This window comes from Aspergillus alliaceus (assembly GCF_009176365.1).
Source record: "Aspergillus alliaceus strain CBS 536.65 unplaced genomic scaffold BDW43scaffold_63, whole genome shotgun sequence".
Taxonomy (NCBI): Eukaryota; Fungi; Ascomycota; class Eurotiomycetes; order Eurotiales; family Aspergillaceae; genus Aspergillus; species Aspergillus alliaceus.
In genome coordinates, this window is record NW_022474746.1 from 183,707 (window position 1) to 203,885 (window position 20,179).

The 20,179-nt window shown below is 48.8% G+C and overlaps 7 protein-coding genes across 7 annotated transcripts; 3 read left to right on the forward strand and 4 right to left on the reverse strand.

Annotated features, from left to right (window-relative positions):
* Positions 1–426: 426 nt before the first annotated feature.
* On the reverse strand, positions 427–3,916 carry BDW43DRAFT_214991 (uncharacterized protein). Its single transcript, XM_032039314.1, has 2 exons — positions 2,654–3,916; positions 427–2,589 (listed from the first exon to the last, which is right to left on the reverse strand). The coding sequence occupies exons 1-2, from the start codon at positions 3,612–3,614 to the stop codon at positions 671–673; spliced, it is 2,880 nt and encodes a 959-aa protein (XP_031895434.1). The 5' UTR covers positions 3,615–3,916; the 3' UTR covers positions 427–670.
* Positions 3,917–7,281: 3,365 nt separating this feature from the next.
* Positions 7,282–8,905, reverse strand: BDW43DRAFT_291000 (Tvp18 family protein). Its single transcript, XM_032043562.1, has 4 exons — positions 8,738–8,905; positions 8,651–8,666; positions 8,306–8,401; positions 7,282–8,254 (listed from the first exon to the last, which is right to left on the reverse strand). Exons 1-4 carry the CDS (start codon positions 8,772–8,774, stop codon positions 7,954–7,956), a joined length of 450 nt encoding a protein of 149 aa, XP_031895435.1. The 5' UTR covers positions 8,775–8,905; the 3' UTR covers positions 7,282–7,953.
* A 135-nt stretch (positions 8,906–9,040) lies between these two features.
* Positions 9,041–10,773, forward strand: BDW43DRAFT_215098 (uncharacterized protein). The gene is made up of 4 exons (XM_032039315.1): positions 9,041–9,222; positions 9,279–9,327; positions 9,377–10,409; positions 10,463–10,773. Exons 1-4 carry the CDS (start codon positions 9,180–9,182, stop codon positions 10,655–10,657), a joined length of 1,320 nt encoding a protein of 439 aa, XP_031895436.1. The 5' UTR covers positions 9,041–9,179; the 3' UTR covers positions 10,658–10,773.
* A 115-nt stretch (positions 10,774–10,888) lies between these two features.
* BDW43DRAFT_315817 (uncharacterized protein) lies at positions 10,889–11,894 on the reverse strand (the record flags this gene model as incomplete). Its single annotated transcript, XM_032048148.1, has 2 exons — positions 10,889–11,738; positions 11,794–11,894. 2 exons carry the CDS (start codon positions 11,892–11,894, stop codon positions 10,889–10,891), a joined length of 951 nt encoding a protein of 316 aa, XP_031895437.1.
* A 93-nt stretch (positions 11,895–11,987) lies between these two features.
* BDW43DRAFT_215183 (hemolysin III family protein) lies at positions 11,988–13,470 on the forward strand. The gene has a single exon (XM_032039316.1). It carries the CDS (start codon positions 12,246–12,248, stop codon positions 13,185–13,187), a length of 942 nt encoding a protein of 313 aa, XP_031895438.1. The 5' UTR covers positions 11,988–12,245; the 3' UTR covers positions 13,188–13,470.
* Positions 13,471–14,216: 746 nt separating this feature from the next.
* Positions 14,217–16,892, forward strand: BDW43DRAFT_303819 (3-oxoacyl-reductase; the record flags this gene model as incomplete). The annotated part of the gene is made up of 6 exons (XM_032045483.1): positions 14,217–14,558; positions 14,626–15,300; positions 15,665–15,839; positions 16,027–16,214; positions 16,275–16,426; positions 16,511–16,892. 6 exons carry the CDS (start codon positions 14,217–14,219, stop codon positions 16,890–16,892), a joined length of 1,914 nt encoding a protein of 637 aa, XP_031895439.1.
* A 1,591-nt stretch (positions 16,893–18,483) lies between these two features.
* On the reverse strand, positions 18,484–19,835 carry BDW43DRAFT_315821 (serine/threonine-protein kinase; the record flags this gene model as incomplete). The annotated part of the gene is made up of 2 exons (XM_032048149.1): positions 18,484–19,112; positions 19,208–19,835. The coding sequence occupies 2 exons, from the start codon at positions 19,833–19,835 to the stop codon at positions 18,484–18,486; spliced, it is 1,257 nt and encodes a 418-aa protein (XP_031895440.1).
* Between the last annotated feature and the right edge of the window lie 344 nt (positions 19,836–20,179).

Consider the following 20,179-nt stretch of genomic DNA (forward strand, 5'->3'; position numbering starts at 1 on the left):
ATACCCAATAAAAGAACAAGTTATAAAAGAAGGGGGAGGCAGGAAGAAAGAAACCAACCCCCGTCCTATCCACTGTCCACACCATATAATTGTTTTCCTTTTGCTTCGCATGCAATGCCGATGTGATTGCACACGTTCATGTTTCAATTCATACTGCAATAGTAGGATTAAAATTGCAAAGCCACATCCCCCGGTTTGCTTGAGGTATGTTGGTTACCCTTGCTGTGTGCCCTTCTCTGTTACCCCTCTCTTCCTATGCCGGGCTCAATAAAAAGCCACTTGAGCAATCTTTTGCTTGAATCTACTTTGGAATCTCATCTCAACGTCAAGTTTGGATCATATATAGCGTTTGTTTCTAGGGTGACATTGGATATAAATGAGATGATATATTGGAAGTCGAAGTTGCTTTAAACTCGTAACATTGTAATTAACCATATAATTCACTTCTACGATTAGTATACTATGGCATAGATTGCCCGAGGAAGGTACAAGATGTACTCAAACCCAGGGTGGGTTTACGTCCAATGAAGGACTTGCAAAAAATACTAGGTCAGTAAATTCTATGACTGCTACACAGGAGGTAGTGTGCCTTTTACTGGCTGGAAAACTTTAAAAAAAGAAACAGGAGAACAATGACAACGCAAAATGACTACGGTTTGAGCATATTTCCTCAGTCACCCTCCGAGGGCCTCTTTCCATCGGCAGTCGCAGCTGCAACTTCTGCAATATCTTCTACTCCTGACTCAGCCGATGAAGTGCTGGGCTTTTTGCCGGCTTCGACTTCGGTAGATACTGCTTCAGAGGGTACCTCGGGCTCGTCTTGCTTGGCCGTAGGCACTACAGTAGGACCCTGACCATCAGGAGAGCTCGTTACAGAGTGAGTCGTCTCGGTGAATGTCGGCTGGGTCTCGGCTGGGGTTGAACCACTTGATGGTGCAGGATCCTCTTCGGGAGATGCTGTTGGCTGAGGATCAGCCGGTTCTCCGGCAGTATTCTTCGCTATCGGGGGAGCCATGGTGCTGTCCTCCGAGGATGTCGTATCAGGAGCGGCGACTTTCTTTTGGTCCACCGAGTTTTTCTTGCCGACGATCAGATTACCGTCCTCACCAACCTGCCAGACATTCCAAGTTTCAGTGATCCTGACTTCTGGGATTGTCGGCAACTTTGCACCCGTACTGTCAGCGGCTGGCCTCCTCCGTGCAGGGCCACGAGCTCTTCCCTTGCGAGCATCACTTAGAGGGGCTTTTTCTGCCGGGGCCTCTTCTACCTTCTCTTGCGGCTTCGGCGGCGCTTGAGGGCCAAGCTGCAAACGTGAGTTTAGGTCTGACAAGAACCCTGCCTTCAAAGCTGCGATCTTGCTGCCTCCCGGGCGTGCTGGCACCGCTGGCTTCGCTTTTGCTGTAGTATCCTTAGACTCTCCACCATTCCCAGGGAACACAGGCTTCGCTGGCCGGGTCGGAACTTGGGGCTTAGGGCGGTCAGGAATCGAAGGCGGTTGCCGTTTTTCAGTAGGCGAGGTGACTGGCTTCGTAGAAGCATCTACTGGAGGACGCTTCTGAGGCCGAGATGGAATGTTAGGTTTCGTCCCCACATCTGGGCTCTTAATCTCTCCTTCTGACGGTTCTACTGTGGTTACCAGTTTTTGGCTTTCTGGGGCATCTTCCCATATATCCCTGCTAGGGAAACGCTGCTTGGCAATGTCCGGGCGTGAGATAGACTGCACGTTATGGTGTTCTTCTGACTGCAAAATCTGCGACGCAACCTTGTGTGGATCGACACGGCTAGCTTGGCTTCTACGGAATGACTCTTGCTCCGGAGTCTCAAAGTTTTCATGTTTAGGAACATCCGGCGTGGACACCGTAGCCTGTAGTTGTAAGCTATTCGGCGAATCCTCCCAGATGTCTTGGCTAGGGAACCGATGCTTGAGCATATCAGGACGTTGTTTCAAGCGCTCGGCAGTGGGAACAGGCTTTTTCGCCTCGTTGTCGTCTTCGGGGAACAGGGGCTCGTATTCTTCAACATCCTCAAGAGGAGTATGGCTCTCTTCCCGCTCGTCGCGTGAGTTGAGCCTTGCCAGAGTGGGAAGACTGTTGTGATGGCTTGCAGATCTACTGTTCGAACGACTATGATTGACGCTTGGCGTGCGACTCCTGTCGACCTCCGTACTTTCCCTTCTGCCAAATGTGGGGGACACTGCAGGATGCTGGAAAGCAGATTCTGGGCGCACCTCGTCGGCTGCCAGAATAGGCTCAGCATCGTCAACATCACCCTCCCCAGACATGCGAGAAGGGTCTTCCGGGCCTGGGGTTTGGGCAAAGCCGTCAGGATGATGTAGATGGTGATATGGCTCATCAACGTGGATTACCCCTGGCTCTTCTGGCTTGTGGTTGGTCTCTTTAGCGACTGCAGTTTCCTGCTGGTCCTCGACTTGGGCGGAAGGTAGACTTTCCTTGCGCAAGGACGACTCGGCAACGAGACGAGAGCCACGGCGCGATTCAGGCGGTGGCGATTGTAGACGATGAGTGTACTCATCAGAGGCAATGTACCCAACCTCCTCTTCTGGAGTTCCAACTACTGCAGGTGACGTACCTGAGTGTATCTAATGATTAGCTCATGCCGTTTTCGTCGATCCCATCCTCTTAAAGCAACTCACCAAGTCCACTCCCGGTCACCGCAGATCCCCGAACGATCTTGTTCAAATCATCACTACTCATAGCCCAATCTGGTCGCGGCGACCCAACGCCAGGGCCATATTGGCCCTGCTCTTCCTTGACATATTCTTCTGGGTGCTTTTCATACCAGGCTTTCTCAAACCTGTCATTAGGCTGCATACCATGACCATGAAGCCCATAGCTTCCAGGTGGAAGAGAAGCTTCACGACCACTTCGGGTTCGGTTATGGCTGCGGCCAGAGCGCTGGCCTGACTGCTGTTCTAAAACATAGGGACTTGGCGAAGGGGCTTGAACGTCACCCGCATTAGGGTACATTGGAACCCTTTGTCCTATCTCCGGGATTCCATGTTCATCGCCGTTCATAGACAGCGGCCGATCAAAGGACGTTGAGGAGTCCGCACGCGAGTAACTTGTTCTAGATTGTAACGAGCGGGTACGCCGTTCATGGTGCTCATCAGGAGTAGGGGATACCGTTCCACCAAGACCTGCTGCCGCAGCCTGACGAGAATCTGTCCGTGTGACGGCTTGCACCTTGGCCTTGGCGCTGGAAGAAGGCAGAGACGGTCTTGGCGCATGGAGCTTCAGATCGCTGCCCACGTTCCTCATCTCTGCGGGAGTTAGGTGCTGACTTTCCCGACGGCTTTCAGATATATTTGCCACATTCAAATCTTCGTATTCAATACCTTCTTCACCAAGTGAAGGTATCGTCACACTTGGGGGTCGCTGCGGCACGTCTTGGGAAACGGAGCGACTCATACTCGAGCCATTAGGTGGCTCGTTCAAAGGAGACGGTGCATAGCTGTCTCGTAAAGGAGACACGGAGCGGTCGAAGCGCTGAGTGGGACGTGGCGGGATTTTGGGCACATCTGTAGGTGCAAGGCCCTGCTGGTTAGGCGACCTCGACGGTCGAGGGGGAATAGCGGGGGCAGGCTGTGTTGTCATGACGGATGGATCTTATGAAGCTGAACAGGGGTAGACTAGAAGATATACTGAGGATAATGTTAGTCCGATTCGATGCCAGACTGAGAAGGCCTCTCAAATTACAGGGGAGGTTTCAGGGGGAAGAGGGGCAATTGGGTGCAGGTGAAGCTACAGCTGGCAGGATAGCTTGTGCTCTAGACCAATTCAAAGCCAATTGAGAGCGGCGAAGGGAAAGAGTTTTGTTGCGAACCCCGATCCCTGAGAAAATGGGAGAGTTTAGACCGAGAGAGATCCTATTGGGAGGAGGCGAGGCATCTTCAAAGTAAGTCGTAATTTGAGACCGTAACAGATAAGATAGGTGATAGCATTCTTGGCTACTCCACCTAAAACTCTGAAGTCTGCCACGCATTCCTCCGTGGATCATGGCAAGGATGGTGAAATAGTGTGCAGCAATGAGAGAAAGCTAACAGCAGAGTTTGAGTGAAATTACTCACCAATGTTGTGATAACAGGAAGAAGGGGACGGTAGAGGTGGTGGAGCTACCTGTGGATGAAGAAATAGAGGCAATTGACAGGTCGAACGAAGATTAGGATTGTCCAGTCAGGGATTATTGACGAAGGAAATGGTCAAGGAAGAGTATACACAAGCAAAAATGATGATAAATGGAGAGGAAGGGAGGAGAAGCAAAGTCCAAGGATATGAAGAAGCAGCAGGAGCAGAGATGATGTATGAGTACCAGTCATTCTTGCCGCAAAGTGGCCGTAAATCCAGTCTAACCACTTTCTTCCTGCCACGGCCCACCGCCCCGTCGCGTGACGTCCTCTGACGCTATCCTGCTGCTCCCCGAATGGTACGGAAACCGTACGGTAACCGTGTGTGAGCTGTGAGCCAACGAGCATCGTCCGTTGCAATTACAGACTCAGCTTGCTTCCTCGTGGGGTTTAGTTTGGTTCCCGCTTTAAAGGTCTTTTATTTTTTGGTGATTTCTCTACGCTTTTGGTTTCTCTGTTCTTCTTTTTAGATTGGATCCCTTTTCATTATCGGTCCTAGATAACAATACTCAGTCTATTCTGAATAGCGGGATGGCCTTGCAAGTGATCTGATGAAGCAGGTAACATTCAGTGATACCTCCCTACTACTGATCCTTCATCTCCTGGGTTATCTGCCAATAGGAGCTGAAGCTCCTGAGGGGAACGGATATAATGGATGCATGCTGCAGCTGCCACGATCATTTTTTTCCCTCTTTTTTTTGGATAGCATGAGGCATTTTTTGCATTGTTCAACCTTCTAGACAGTGTCATCCTAGCAGGTTCAGTGAACTGTATTTTGGTATTTAGTTTAGTATTTTTAGTGGCTGCAAGTGAACAATCGTTACATGAATCAGGAACTCCCGTGAACGACTTTTAAATCACTCATATTTATGCTCCAAAGATCTTGGTGATGATTTGGGTGATCCATGTTTCGACAGTACCATAGAAAAAAAATTTGGACTCTTACTCAAGCGTCTGTTTTTTTGTTCATTTCCTTTGATCTTCTTCGTCAAAAATCCCTCCACATTTCCAACAACTTCCTCCTTGATTGAAATAGTTGCACATCTTGGGGCCAGACCATGGATCCACATTCAACGTATTAATAGCCACAGCGCCACGGCCCTGGGCTTGATACGGACCCGGTAACAGTTTTAGGTACAGTGTAGCAGCTTCAACATGATTAAAATTCCCCTTGCTGGGAGTGGTCGCAATACCCCTCGTGTGGCTGTGTGCAATGAATTCACATGGTCTTGATTACAGGTCTTGATCGACTCCACGTCTAGGGTTATACAAGGATGCATATATAGTACCAAAGACCTACAGGCATACTAAATAGGCTGCTTCGTGAATCAGGATAGTGAACAGAATATATAGAGTACATAAAGTGTTCGAATAGACCACATCCGTCTACCATCCCTTAGTGTATAGACTGATTAGAGACGGGCCCTTACGGAGTACAACTCATACTACCTAGTACCTACTAGTAGAGGTTGCCTGTATCTCCCTTGCCCGAGGCGGTGAGAGGGTACCTCCACTCTGCATTATCTATCACTCAGTGGTGTTTATACAGGGCTTGACAGCACGGCTTTCTGAGTATAACACCAGTACGCAGCGGAGTCCTCATAAAGGGTATCTCATCTGCACTATGCTGTCATTCGAGGGTCCTCTTGAGCATCTTTGAACAGAAATTCAAACCCCCAACAATCCACATTTCTGAGTTTGGTTTGTTCCTCATCCGGGAGGTCCTACTGCTCTTTCAGAAAGGAGTCTAGTTTTTTCAACGGGTCCACTGTGGGGATGTCCTCCGTTACACTCATGGAGGGTCCACACTACACAACTTTCAGCCTTAATCTGGTCTCGTCATTCTGACCCTATCGCACTAATCGATCGTCTTATATCTACACAGTACTGAAAACTCGATAATCGCCACAAAGTGGGACCTTCTTTACCAGTATCGAAGGATACAGTATACTAGGACATGGCTGATGATATGTCTTGATCGTATGTAGCCTAGAAGCTGTACAGTAGCATATCATAGCATTGGACTTTGCTGATTTGTCTACCTTTACAGCGTATCAATTCCATTTTAAAAGCAACAGACTCAAGTAAACCTTATTCGCATGCAATCCAAAGGATTCTACATAGCTAGGTATTCCTACAGTTAGATACCTTATCCATACCAGAAGGCAGATAAATCAATCCAGTTACGCAGCGCATAATATTACCGAGGGGTCCATATGATATTAGACGGAGAAGCCTAGGATCTAGGCGGATGTGTCAACACGGACACGCAATTCACTAGACGACCATATCAGATTCCTAACATTGGCAGGGAAAATAAAAGTCCAATCGGATCCCCGGCGATTGACGCAACACCTCGGGAACAATCATCTGCCACAGCAGTATCGATTCTGCCTAATAGACTAGGTATGCCTTACTCCCCCCTCCTTTTCCGATCAGCCCTACTTTGGAACTCTTATCCGCATCAACGTCCTTCGACCGAAGGATATGTAGCATGATAATTGAATGTCGTGTTATTCCCTTGGGGTCAACAGGTACAGTCTCCCAAATACACATCATATACGTACTGTATTGGGACCCAGCCTGATCCATGGGAAGAAGCTCACCTTACTTGCTACGGGAGAATTTATGTAGCAGCTAGTGAGACGCATGTACTCCCCAGGTCTGGAAGTAGTACTAGTGATACCTCAGATCCCCTTACGCGCGGCAAACGAGTCTAAGGAGGGGTAATACTAATGACGTAGAGACTTCCTTTGTATGTATGTATGTAATTTATTGTTTTTACAATACTGAATAATTTCCTTCACTGCTCCTTGATAAGGATTAGTCCACATAACTAGAGAATCTACCTACTAGGTACTAACTAACTGTATCCGATTAGAAGAACCACGGGTGAAGCATACTTTGCCCTATTGGTTTACTGGATAGATTTGCGACTTTGGGATCATTTCAGATCACATGGCAATATCCTAAGTGTTTATAGAAAAGAACGACCTGCAGGGCCTAACACAGACCTAATGCACCACAAACCCAGATCCGTTAATAGATCCCTGTACCACTATTGGGTGTGGTTTTAGCACATGTACTGCTATACTGAGAGTAGCACCGCACAGGTTGAGACGATCTCTTCTAACAGTTTTCAATATAAACATATTCAATTTCCCTGATCATCTCTCTACCTAACTGAATTCATGGAACCGCGACAATTAACCTTCACCCCTTCATATCATTTCATTCATCGCCAGGATGCTAAAAGGGTATTCTCGCTAGGTATACTTGTAAGGATACAGGACTCGTCTAAAGCGTGATGTAAGGCAGCAGGATGATCAGCAGGCATAATAAAGGCAAAAATAAAACGACAAAGCAACGAAAAGCACCCTCAATCAGTACAGCGCGAAGGCAACTCGACCAAATTCACTTCCAAAACACACACGACTAAAACCTCATAAGAAGTTGTGGTAGTTTAATATTTTTTTTCTTCCCCTTTCCCTTCCTTTTCTCTTTTTTTTCCCTTTTCTTCTCTTCTTACCCACCCAATATAAAAATAAAAGTACAAAAGACCGGTTAGTAGCGTCGTCGAGGACGATATCAATTCGTGATCATGGCACATTCAACACAAACACTTTCCTCCCATACCCCGCGCGGCTCCTGTTTTATTTACCCATTTCCTCGGCCTGGTTATTATCCCTTGTAAGGTATTACCGTCAGCACCAAGAGCGTTGCTAGTCGGCACAAGTGTGTTGAGACGAGCTATCTAGGGGCCGAACATACCTCAAGGCATCGTCTGCCACTTTTCATATTGGCATCTCTCAGACAATCATTTGCGCAATCCCTTGACCACCCAATGTCTTGCTTCCAACAAACTCCTGGCTCTTCAAGCCCGCCAAAGCATAGAAGAGAGATGCGAGAAGGAGAAGAACAGCTGCTGCGATCAAGCTCGACGCACCGGAGACAAGACTGACCCACTGCAGAGCACTCATAATGGCGTACATGGCGGCGCGCATCCAATTAGTAGTGAAACGTCGAATAAAGGTGTCGAACTTTTCGGAGGTAGGGCATATTCTGAGCAGAAAGGGCACCTCGATGAAGACGAGAATAAATCCGGAAACACTGCGCACATGAGCTTCTGTCACTTTGGAGTTCTCGGGAGACGAAGCTTACAGGCAAATGATGCTAAAGACGATGCGGACCGCGTTAAAAGAAAAGATGTTGGCAATGCCGAGGGCGATGCAGAGGACAATGCACACCACTCCCGTCCTAGTCAGAAACGAGTCAGCATTTATACATAGCAAACCCGATCCGTTGTTCAAAGGTTTATCATAGAAGCTGTGAGGTACGAGTTGCTGTCACCTCCAGCTATCCATTGTCGCGGTTCAAACAAGCGCCAAGCACAGCCGTTGGAAGGCCCAGGCAGCCATCGTTTGTTTCACTTTGTTTTGCGAAGGGAGCGCAATCAACTGAAGGGCAGTAAGGCACGGGTAAAAGTGTAAAGAATAGGTTACAAACCATTGTCCGTAGATACCTAGATGAGTAGTTGTTAGCTATCTTTACCGTTCATTGCGATCGACAAGTAGTAAACACTGGGGTCCATACTGAAGTTTCTCGAGCGGAATTCCTCAGCGAGCGTCATGATCAAAGATGGGGGAACGAAAGGGCGTGTGGTAATAAGTCAAGCGTCTGGTTGTCGTCACTTTAGGTCGAAAGAATACTTGGCTGGCTGGTGTTAGGGTTGTAGAAGCTCGTGGTCGCTGGAGTGTAAGCTGTGGCTAGTGGATAGTTACTAGACATGTACTATGGGCCAACTTGCCAGATCAGGCCGATCACTTCACCGCCCGTGGCAGAATTTAGGGCCCCATATAGATTTGCCGTTATCACCAATAACTACTAGCAATTGTCCTATCCCCTACTATTAAGGTAGTACTTGGGACTGTAATCAGCTCTTACGCTCCTTTAACTGAACCCATTCGATGGATCAGGAATTATAGGATCTGTGTTAGCTTCTCACCAAACTGGACATCTAAAACCCGTTGCAAATATGGACTCTACCGCTTCCAAACACAGCCGCAATATCTCCAGATGTAAGAACAATCCACCAATAAGTTACAATATCATTCTTGTTGACTGACTTTCTCAGCATCACGGCCCCGTAGCTCTACCAAAGGCCCACTAGATGATCCGAATTAGTAAGCTACATTAGGATGCTTCCTAAAGAACCATGCTGATCTCGGTCAGCCCACCGAATGCAAAGGGGACATACCGGATCCAAAGTACAGCCAATGTCGTTAGCTACACCGGCACTTCATTCACCGAGTTAGATCCATTAGCACCGGATGATTTACCACAAACCTTAGGGAAGGATCTCTCGTTCCTCCTCCGATACGACGTCTATCATTCCCTCTCGCAAGTTGATATTCCGCATGCCTTGCGGTCTGAGTTCGTTGGGCTTACCTCAGAAGAGTCACTATCTTCCTGCCTCAGTACCCTTGAAAGGCTACTGGCTGAAGGTCACTTCTTGCTCGCAGCTTATCTCTCGGCAACGATTTTAACCTCATCTCTCCTCTCGTCCACTAACGTCAAGGTGATTTTCTCACTTTTCTACACACGATTAGCATGCCTGGAACTGTCTGGGAATACGATCATTGCAGCACAAGAATCAAAAGCACTAGAAGACTTGAGCTCTACTTTTTACTATGTGGATCAGGTCTCCGAGGGACCAGATACCGAAAACGAACGAAAACAGCCTAGTTATCCCCGTCATATCGTACCGTGGCCACTACGTGTTCTCGCAGTCAGGCTGCAAAGTATTGGATTCGGTGATCCACGCAGGGGCATTGGTGGGCTATACGAGATCGGGCTAGAGGCACGGAGAGAGATCATGCGGCCAGACTTAACTTCAGCGGAACGAAGCGTATGGAAAGAAAGACTCTCGGACCTTGGCATTCGATGTGTAAATGCATTAATTGAAATGGGTGATCTCAGTGCAGCGAGGAGATCTCTGCAAACATTAGGATCAGATGATACCCACAAGCTGAGAAAGGCGCTTCTTCTCCTTTTGATAGGCGATATTGATACAGCAAAGCAAATCTCTGATGGACCGGGAGGAACCAGTATATTCAAGCCACTTCTGAGTATGGCTGAGGGCCGCTACGATGATGCAGTGGCAGAATGGCAAGCCCTTCTAGAGAATAGTCCCAAGGAAACCGATGCAGCCATGATATCCCAAAACATGGCAGTATGCCTATTATACACAGGGCGACTAAATGAGGTACTGTTGTCCTTGCTATGGTTGACAAATTGGCAGAAGGCTAACGGCTACAGGCCCGTGAGACTCTGGAATCATTGGTGCGTGGAGGGCAGTCCTTTGGTAGTTTGATTTTCAACCTGTCCACAGTCTATGAGCTTTGTTCAGATAAGTCCGGACAACTGAAGGCAGGGCTTGTGGATCTTGTTGCCAAGGAACCTGCCACCGGACACACCAATTTGGATCGGTCTAATGCGGATTTTAAATTGTGATCGAACCTTACGCAACACACATCAGTAAAGGTCCCCTCGGCAGAGCAAGGACGCCACTTACAGGATCAGTACGCTATGGTTGGTCTAATGTATTAGCGGTCATCTATTATTTTCTATCTGCATTGAAGGCCAAACGCCTTGCACTCCAAATGCCCTGAACGCAGAGTATAACGATAAAAACAAGAATAAAAGGACATAAGATTCGTTATAGACAGTCATTACGCATTTCCCTTACTTTGATACAGGAACGGTTTGTGGCCTGGGTTTTGGTTTACGGATGATGATCTTGTCACCCTCTCTCTGCCAACCAAGCTTCTCCGTCTCTACTAGTTTATCCCATGTCCAGGACTTGTCTCCAGTGCAACCTTCGGTGATCCATTGCATCCCAACGTTGAGGTAGGCACTACCGACGGCCTTGAGTGCGTGTCTTCGAACTCGATCTTCAGCCCAATTCATCAACGCCCGAATGGAGGAATCCACTTCTTTTCGAACCTGCCAGAATACGACCCAATTGTCATGCGCCAGGGCTGTTAACACACGGTCGACTGTGTGCGACTGAAACGCATGTTTGCGGCGCACCTGCGCGCGCAGCTCAAAAGCTGCAATCAGATCATCCTGTCGACAGGCGTAGTCGAGGATTAGATACGAGGTGAGATCTTTCAACTCCGAATCCGGCAATGGATGAGAAGGGGAGTGTAGTTTCTCAAGTAGGTAGCGAAGAGAAGGGAAGTACGACGGAGGATGCTTGGCTTGGATAGATATCCTGACGGAGAAGACATGGACGCGTTGGGAGAATGAGACAGGTATTGTGGATGCGGTTGCTAGGATCGCTTCACGAAGCTTGCGGAGGGAAAGAAGAAGGGTGGATAGTTCTGCGGATGCCGATGGGCTGTTTGTGGCGGGTTGCTTTTCTTTCGTACGGGGAAGAACGGCCGGGGGGTTCTTCGTGGCATCGCCTGATGCACTGGTCGGGAGAGATAACCACGCGGCGTCTAAGTCTTCGGAATGGCGGGCACAGAAACCCATATATCGTTCAACAATTTGGGAAAAGTAGTCATTCTGGGCTTTATGATCTAATAATCTGCGAAAGGTCAGCCCGAGGTCCCCACGTGCCACGGTGGATACTGCCATCATACTTGCGATCGCCTTTGGATACAAAACCCACCGCTTCCAGAGAGTCCGCGATGGGCTTCAAGCGGCTTCCAGACCACTTCTTCGGGTGGGAGCGATGTGACATGTTGTGGGGATTGAATTGCGAATCCACTTTGAATCCAATTGAATTCCATTCCACATGCACAATGCGGGAAAGACCGGCGGGCTGTTTGCTCGGTTTGTTCAGTCTTCCCCAACGGGCTCCATTTATTTAAATATACCCATAGATCAATCTTCTTTCCATCCCAACGTTGACTGAATTTCAACCCACAACAATCCAGTATCTTTTTCTGAAATCTAGCTGGCGGCGTGTCGTCTATTTCCCTTGCTCTCTTTTGTACCGGAATTGTGGACTTGACTGTCTCTCTCTCTCTCTCTCTCTCTCTCTTGTCTAGAATCTGATTTATCCGTCATTTCTGCATCCTGCATGTGAAATATGCCGAGTCGTCAACGTCGCCCCACTGAGAAGCCTCAGGAGTCAAAGACCGGTATGCCTGCGGTCATGGAACAATCGCCTCAGATCCTCAAGAAACTTTTGCACTGGGATGACTTGCCCCATTGGCAGCGCGACAACCATCACATCCATAGTGGATATCGACCGGCCTCGTTCTCTTACCTGGTCTCCTTCCAATCGTTAACATATATACACAATGAAACGGTTAATATATACACGCATCTATTACCATCGTTACTGGCTGTCCCCGCGGCAGTCTTGCTTCATCGGGCTCTCTCACCTCGGTATGAGACAGCTACCAAGGCTGATATCATCAGCTTCGCTTGCTTTTTCGCAGGAGCTGCTATTTGCTTGGGGATGTCCGCGACGTACCATACCATATCGAATCATTCTCCGACTGTTGCTCGCATAGGAAATACTCTGGATTATGCTGGTATCGTAGCTCTGATTGTGGGCAGTTTTGTCCCTAGTGTATACTATGGGTTCTATTGTGAGCCAGATCTGCAACGGCTATATTGGACAATGATCTGCACCATTGGGATTGGTTGTATCTTTGTTTCTGTCCTGCCCCGGTTTCGGACTCCCCGGTGGCGGCCATTCCGCGCCGCTATGTTTGTCAGCATGGGCCTATCAGCGGTGTTTCCCGTCATCCATGGGCTACATATGTATGGTCTTGAACAGATGACGCGCCAGATAGGGCTCGGGTGGCTGCTACTCCAGGGATTCCTCTATATCCTAGGAGCCGGGATCTATGCCACTCGGGTCCCCGAACGTCTGCGACCGGGCCAGTTCGATCTATGGGGCAGTTCGCATCAGATCTTTCATGTGCTAGTGGTATGTGCCGCTGTGGCTCATCTGACGGGGCTACTGAGGGCATTTGACTACAGACACAGTGGGATTGTAGAGAGCTGCTCTTCCAACTGAGAGTGTGATTCGCCGAGGCAACCACAAGATCACACGAGCAACGAGAGGTTACAGTCAACCATGTAGCAATAATCCAATCCGACGTAATATATGGATGTGATGTGATGCTGACTGCTGGCATGCAAATACGAGATGTGTCTAACCCACCCCCTTGCTGACTAGTACAGCAGCTTTTGTCTTCCCAAGGAAGTGAAAGCGAGCGAGAGGGAAAGGGATAGCTTTTGAGGACAGGAATTAAAAAAAGGGGGAAGTTTTGAGAAAAAGGGCACTGGCACGACGACAGGTTTTCCCACGATACCGTGGATGTTCACCGCTCACTCACCGGCCTTTTTAAATATGGACAGGGCTAATAGAGATGCATTTGTGCTCAATTTACAGCTCACATGGTGTGCTGGCCTGCATACCGCTGAGCACTTGCTCAACAGTAAAAGCTTTTCACCATTGGATGCTACGTCAGACAGGAGTGCTTCGCTCTAGAAAAGACTGTTTCGATGGGTAAACTTATTTGGCCTCATGGCCCCACAGCCTTCTGCCCACAGTGTTGCACCTGAGTTTGCTGCCAGGCTTTACGCCTGGAGCGCAGAGCTAAGTGGTTCTCGCTGACAGTCTCCTATTAGGATCGATTGGTGGCAGCCAAGCATCTGGCATTTGCCTTTTCGGATAAGTAAGATTTGGGGGTCATTTGGACCACTGCGAGCGCCAGCCATCACGGTTGTTGGCATCTCCATGCGAGTGTGGATCAGATGAAGTCGCCAGGTTTCACAACGGCTGACTTCATATGCGGTTCCCGTCGGTTCAAAAATCCTGATACGAATATGGACTCTACCAAGCCCCTTGGGATATATAGCAGCGCTTAGACGATATTTGTCTGATATTGTCACGGTTACTGCTGCTTTTTCCGGCTGAACGGCCTATTACGGAATATCTTCTGATATTTGTACTGTCAGCCAACGGTCCGCAGCCCTCTATTGATTGGTCTACCGGCGTATATCTCTACCGTGAAATCCCACCCTCTCGATCAGGCTACAAATGTTTGCAGAACCTGGCAAATCCCCGGGTAATGGTGGGGACGGCCCCAAACTCCGGGCCGCTTGCGAGAATTGTCGACAATCAAAGGTCAAATGCAATCTAGGGGGAAAGAATACGTGCATCCGTTGTAACCGGCATGGGTTGCAGTGTCGGTACCGGATCGCCAACCGGTCTGGTAAACCGAAGGGCAGCAAAAACCGCGCTACATTGAGGAAACTAGGACAGCTTCAGGAGACAACAGCAATGCGTGCTCCAGGGAGAGGCACCGAGTCGAAACATAGATCTCTCCAGGCCACCGACTTACCTAGCACAGATCAAGAGTTAGATAAAAGTGGGAATGAGGTTTGTGTCTCCCCTTCTTCGTTATTGCCGTTGTTGTGAAAACCGAACTAAGTTCTGTTGGATACAGACGCGAGAACCTAGCCAGCATCTCACAGACAGTCCTCTAAGTCAAACCAGTACAGCCAACACATGCATGCTATTGGGTGAACCTCCGGCGGACTACATAGCGTCGTATAGAGACCCGCTACCCGATCTGACGCATGCGGCTTCCATGTCGCCGACATTCCTCCAGAAAGAGTTTATCACCAAAGGACTGACGAGCTTTCCACTTGCCGTACATATCCCTAATATATTACAACCCGTATGCGACTGTTGCGAGACGATCGAGTTTCACGCAAATCGTCTACAACATATGGCGACAGACGCAATCCATATGCGATTCGACCAGGGTCTGCAGACCGTGAAAGCGGCCCTGTCAGTGTGTCGAGGGTTTTTCCAATGCCGCAGCTGCCACAAGGACAACACGCACGTGCTACTCTGCGTGACGACGGTAGGGCTGGCTCTGCAACTCTTCGACTACTGGATTTCCTACCAATGCGCTACAAGTACCGATGGCGTCGGGTATGGCGAGTATGAACTGGCCCCCGACGAGATGCGACGAGTGCGCCGGGTGCTCATCCGCAGCCGACTACAACAGTGCAAGGAGGTAGTAACATCATTGAAGGAGACAATCGTCATGTTCAGTCACGCAGATCTAGAGGGTAGCTGGCTACAGCAAATCATCCAGGGATACGAAGGGACGGTAGAAGCATATCTCGAACAGATGGGATGCACTTGCACCTAACCCAGCCCCGGAAACTCCAAAAACCACTTCCTGTATTTATCTATTTATTCATTCTTCACACTTCACCCAAGATACCAATTTAATTAACCTCGATATATTCTACATCCCATACACATACGTGGTACATACAAATCGCAACCCCGGCACGGCTTCTCGGTTGCACAACGGGCCTCGGTAACGTAGCCGTCCTCATTAACTCTGTATGCATAAAGAACCTCCCTACATTCTCCCCCTCACCAGTATACATAAATACACCCATCGATCCCCTCAAGACCAACCCCACCATTCAATCCATCCATCAAAAAAAAAAAGAAGAATATAGACATCCAAAATGGCCCACCGCCTCAACCAACTCACCTCCCACCTCAACTACCCCCACGGCCTCCTCGCTAACCAAGTCGCAATCATCACCGGCGGCGGCCAGGGCATCGGCGCCGAAACCGCCAGACTATTCGCTAATGAAGGCGCCAAGGTCGTAATTGCTGATATTGATGCCAGTATATATATCCCTCTTCTTCTTCTTCTCCTGGCCCCCCAACAACCTCACCTTTCCCCCTTCCTCTATGACTTCTACGTACATACATCTATATATATACACGTCGATGGTATCGAGTATATATAACTATGTTTATTGGACATGGCACAAGTATAGGTCAGTGGACTAAGTAAGGGAATAATATACAGGAAAGGCTACGAATACGGCGAATGCAATCAATGCGGTGGCGCCGAATCGGGCGCTCGCTGTGACGGGGGATATACTTGACGACAAGTATATTGAGGAGTTGGTGAGGAAGGCGGCGGAGTTTGGAAATGGAAAGATTCATGTTATTGTGAATAATGCGGGGTTTACATGGGATGGAGTGATCCATAAGGTTTGTTTATTTCTCCTTTTTTTTTATTTTTTATTTATTTATATGCTGATGAGGGTCTAGATCACGGATAAACAATGGGATACCATGTTGGCGGTTCACAATACAGCGCCCTTCAAGTTGGTCCGCGCTGCGGCCAAGTACTTCCGCGTCAAGGATGGGGAACCCCGAGTTATTATTAATATTAGTAGTACGAGTGGGATTCATGGGAATGCGTATGTTTTTTTAATCTTCTTTCTTTCTTCTTTTCTTTCTCTCTCTCTCTCTTCTTTTTACTGATAAAAAATAAACAATTGCAGCGGCCAGGCGAACTACGCCCTCGCCAAAGCCGGGTTGGTTGGACTCACCAAGACCATCGCCAAAGAATGGGGCCCCGCATACGGCGTCCGGGCGAACACGGTGGCCTTTGGCTTTGTGCAAACCCGTCTGACGGCAGCCAAGGAGGACGGTGCGTTTATCACCACGCCGGATGGGACCAAGGTGGCACTGGGAATTCCGGGAAAGCAGTTGGATGCGCGGAAAGCTGGCAATGGCGAGCAGAAGCAGGCGTATCCGGATATCCCGTTGGGACGAGGTGCTACGCCAGAAGAGGCGGCAAAATCTGTCTTGGCCGTTGCCAGTCCCTTGTTTTCGTATGTGACTGGGGAAACGATCCGGGTTACTGGGGGAAGGAATATGTAGGGACAGAACCGATTAGTATCTTGTAGTCACATACTTATCTCATGAACATGAACCAATGAATGTGCTTTCAGCTTTAATCGACTCCGATGGATATGGCGGTAGGTTGTTCGCTGCGGGTGAGTAGAAGATAGATCACCACGACGCTGAGGACAATATGATAATAATACACCGGTATAAGGAATCATATATACATACATATATAAACTAATCCTGTGCCTCAACACGGGTACGTTAGACGCGTCTGATTGAAAAAAAAGAAAAAAGAAAAAATTGCCGCTGGAAAGATCCCAGTCATCAAAGGACCAGGGTATTCTTGGTCCAAACAATCTCTGTTTCAACTATCGTCTGTCTGTAAGCGCCGGGCCCACAGTGAAACTAGGGCTGGAACAGATAACGCATCATCGCTCGCCCACGGAGGCCAGCACACCATGCCATGCAAGTTAATTTGCCAATTTGCATTTGGCGCCCTGGAGTCATACCACTGTGACATGGAAATTGGCTCCGTCTAGCGGGAGGGGGGATCAAAGCAGGCAAAGAAACAGAGGTCTAAGATTGCTGCATAATGGCAGACACCTGATTTCAGGTTTGATACTCAGGTGGAAAGCGAGGAAAAGAAGAGGAAAAGATAGGAAAAAAAGATAGGATAGTCAGGTAGGCTTAGAGAAACAAAAGATTAGAGATTGCGGTCGTGAAATCTCTATTTATAGCACCGTATGGACGCTTCACTTGAGTACTTGAGTTCTGCCCATCGGCCTGTCCTCGGACGGCCTGGGAGGAACTGAGTCTCGTATGACTATCTCAAACCTCCATCGGAGGAACCGAACAGATCTGCGTCCGGACATGGATCCAACAGACCAAAAACTATGTACCAATAGATCGAAAAAAAAATAGATCAGAAAAAGATAGGAAAACAAAAGTTCAAGAGCGGAGAGTGATGGCTCCCCGGCCCTCAGGTATCATCGGAAAGGAAAAAAAGAGTGATGAAAGGGTAACCAAAAATATCCGAACTTCCACCCACAAACTCCGTCCAAACATAAAAGTGATGCAATGCTGTCTTGATCCGGGGGTATTTTCTTTTCTTCTTTCAATGCCAAGGTAAGAGGACAAACAACGAGGAGGACCAAGGGGGAGGGAAACGCCAAACAACCATCGTAAACAGCAAGTGTATCATAAATGCCCACAAATTCCACCCAGCGAGACATAAAAAGAAAAACATATTATTAATAAAACAGATTCCACGTTTCCGATACCCAACTAATCTCGCGGAGCGAGTTGGCGGAAACCTGTCCAAGAAGGCAACTCCTGCGCACCGGCCAAAGATCCAGTGGGCAGTCATACGGGTATTGTCCACAAATCCAGGAAGGGGTCCAAACGAAAGAAATTAAGGCATATGTTCAAAAGAAAAAACCTGTTCTCCGAGGCTTTCTGCGCCGTGGAAATAATACACACTTGTCGCTTCAAAAATGCAAGGCGATGTAACCCAGACAGGATTCGAAGGAATGTGTAGATGTATCCCCTGGGTTATTGAAAGATATTGCCGTCAAATCATAAACCTGCGTAAAAAATTATTGGGAAAGTCGTCCGGCCACGATTAGCAGACGGGGACGGGGATTGATGGTGGGAAGGGAATCACCAGCGGCTCCGTGAAGTCCCCGCACGTAATCGAGTCCGTTTGCGGGAAAACGTTCTTGCAATCGGCCTCACAGTCCAGTCCCACCGAAGACATGGACTCGACGCTGTCTACGTCGGGGTAGCCCTCGGTGAACGAGGACGCGTCCGACACAGCAGACTGCAGCGAGTCAGAGTAATGGGAGGAGCCAGAAGAAACCGAGGACTGCGAGTCGAAGACGTCCGTGGGGATGTGCAAGGGGACCTGCGGGTTATGGACAAAGCCGACCGGCATGGGGGCACCCCATGGAGGTATGGTAAATTGTGTACATTCCAGAATCATGGCGCGCAGTTCCGGGATCGTGATCCTCTTTCTTGGGTCGCACTCAAAGATGCGGCTTAAGATACAAATCATCTCATCGGTCAACGGCAAGATGGTTTTGAGGAAGTAGGGGTCCTTCAGGTAGGCCCGGAATGTAGAGTCCTCAGGGGAGGCACGCTTCCATGGGTTGCGGCCACAGGTCAGGTTGACCAAGATCACGCCCAGACTCCAGACATCATTGGGAGCGGATTCATACCATGACATGGGGCGGGGATTGGGTTGCTGGCATTCTTTACGTCATTGGCATCTCGTTAGCCACTGATCTCAGGCGAGGGAGAAAGCTTTCAAGCAGGGGAGAGGGAAGGGGAAGGGATGGTTGGCGTACCTGGTGACATGTAGAAGGTCGACCCGCAACCGAAATCCGACGTGCAGGGATCCGTAGTCGCCAGTCCAAAGTCAGCTAGTTTGACGGTCAACCCCTGGTCGGTCACCAGGATGTTCTCCGGCTTCAGATCCCGGTGGTAGATCCCTATGGAATGGCAAAATTGAACGGCATCCAGAATTTGAAGGAAAACCCGCTTGACCAAGGGGTCATTGTGCACAAAGTTGCCTTTCTCCGTGATACTAGAGAACAGGTCACCTTCGGGGCAGAACTCAATGACTACGTAGGTGCAGTCGACGGAATCCATAATGCGAACCAAGGAAACCACATTGGGGTGTTGACTGGCCATATGGTGCAATTTGATCTCCCGCTGCTGAAACTTGAGCTGGCGGGGATCCAATCCGGCTTTGTTGAGGGCCTTGACAGCATACATCACATTGGTATGGATGTCAACAGCCGTGTAGACGACTCCGTAAGCACCTACTCCCAGGACTCCAATCAGCTCCAGCCGGTTGGCGAGGAGTAGTCCCAAACGATCTTCCGGAGCATAACAGCGGGTGATGGGCGGAGATGGCGGAGGGGTAGGGAGCATTGGAGGGTACATGCTCAACGGAGGAGATGGAGCAAGCATGAGGGCGGGAAGATAAGGGGTAGATAGACAGTGACAGGAATGATCAAAGTGGATCCAAGTAGACCAGAACGAGAGAACTCTCCGTCCGGGAGGAAGAGAGAGAGAGCTGGAGGCAAGGGGTAAAATGTCGAGATAATCCTTTTTTGAGTCCAATGGTCCTTTTCTTTTATAATCCAGTGGAACAGGGTTTATAAACATCCAAAACCAGCATCTATATAGCACACGGAACACGGAGAGATGTCGCCTTAAGGATCCATGAAGGGAATGGAGACGTCTGTCAACGGAAAGAATAATGCAGGTCCTATGGGGAAATCCAAGTGGCGAAGGTGTGATCCAACTTGTGT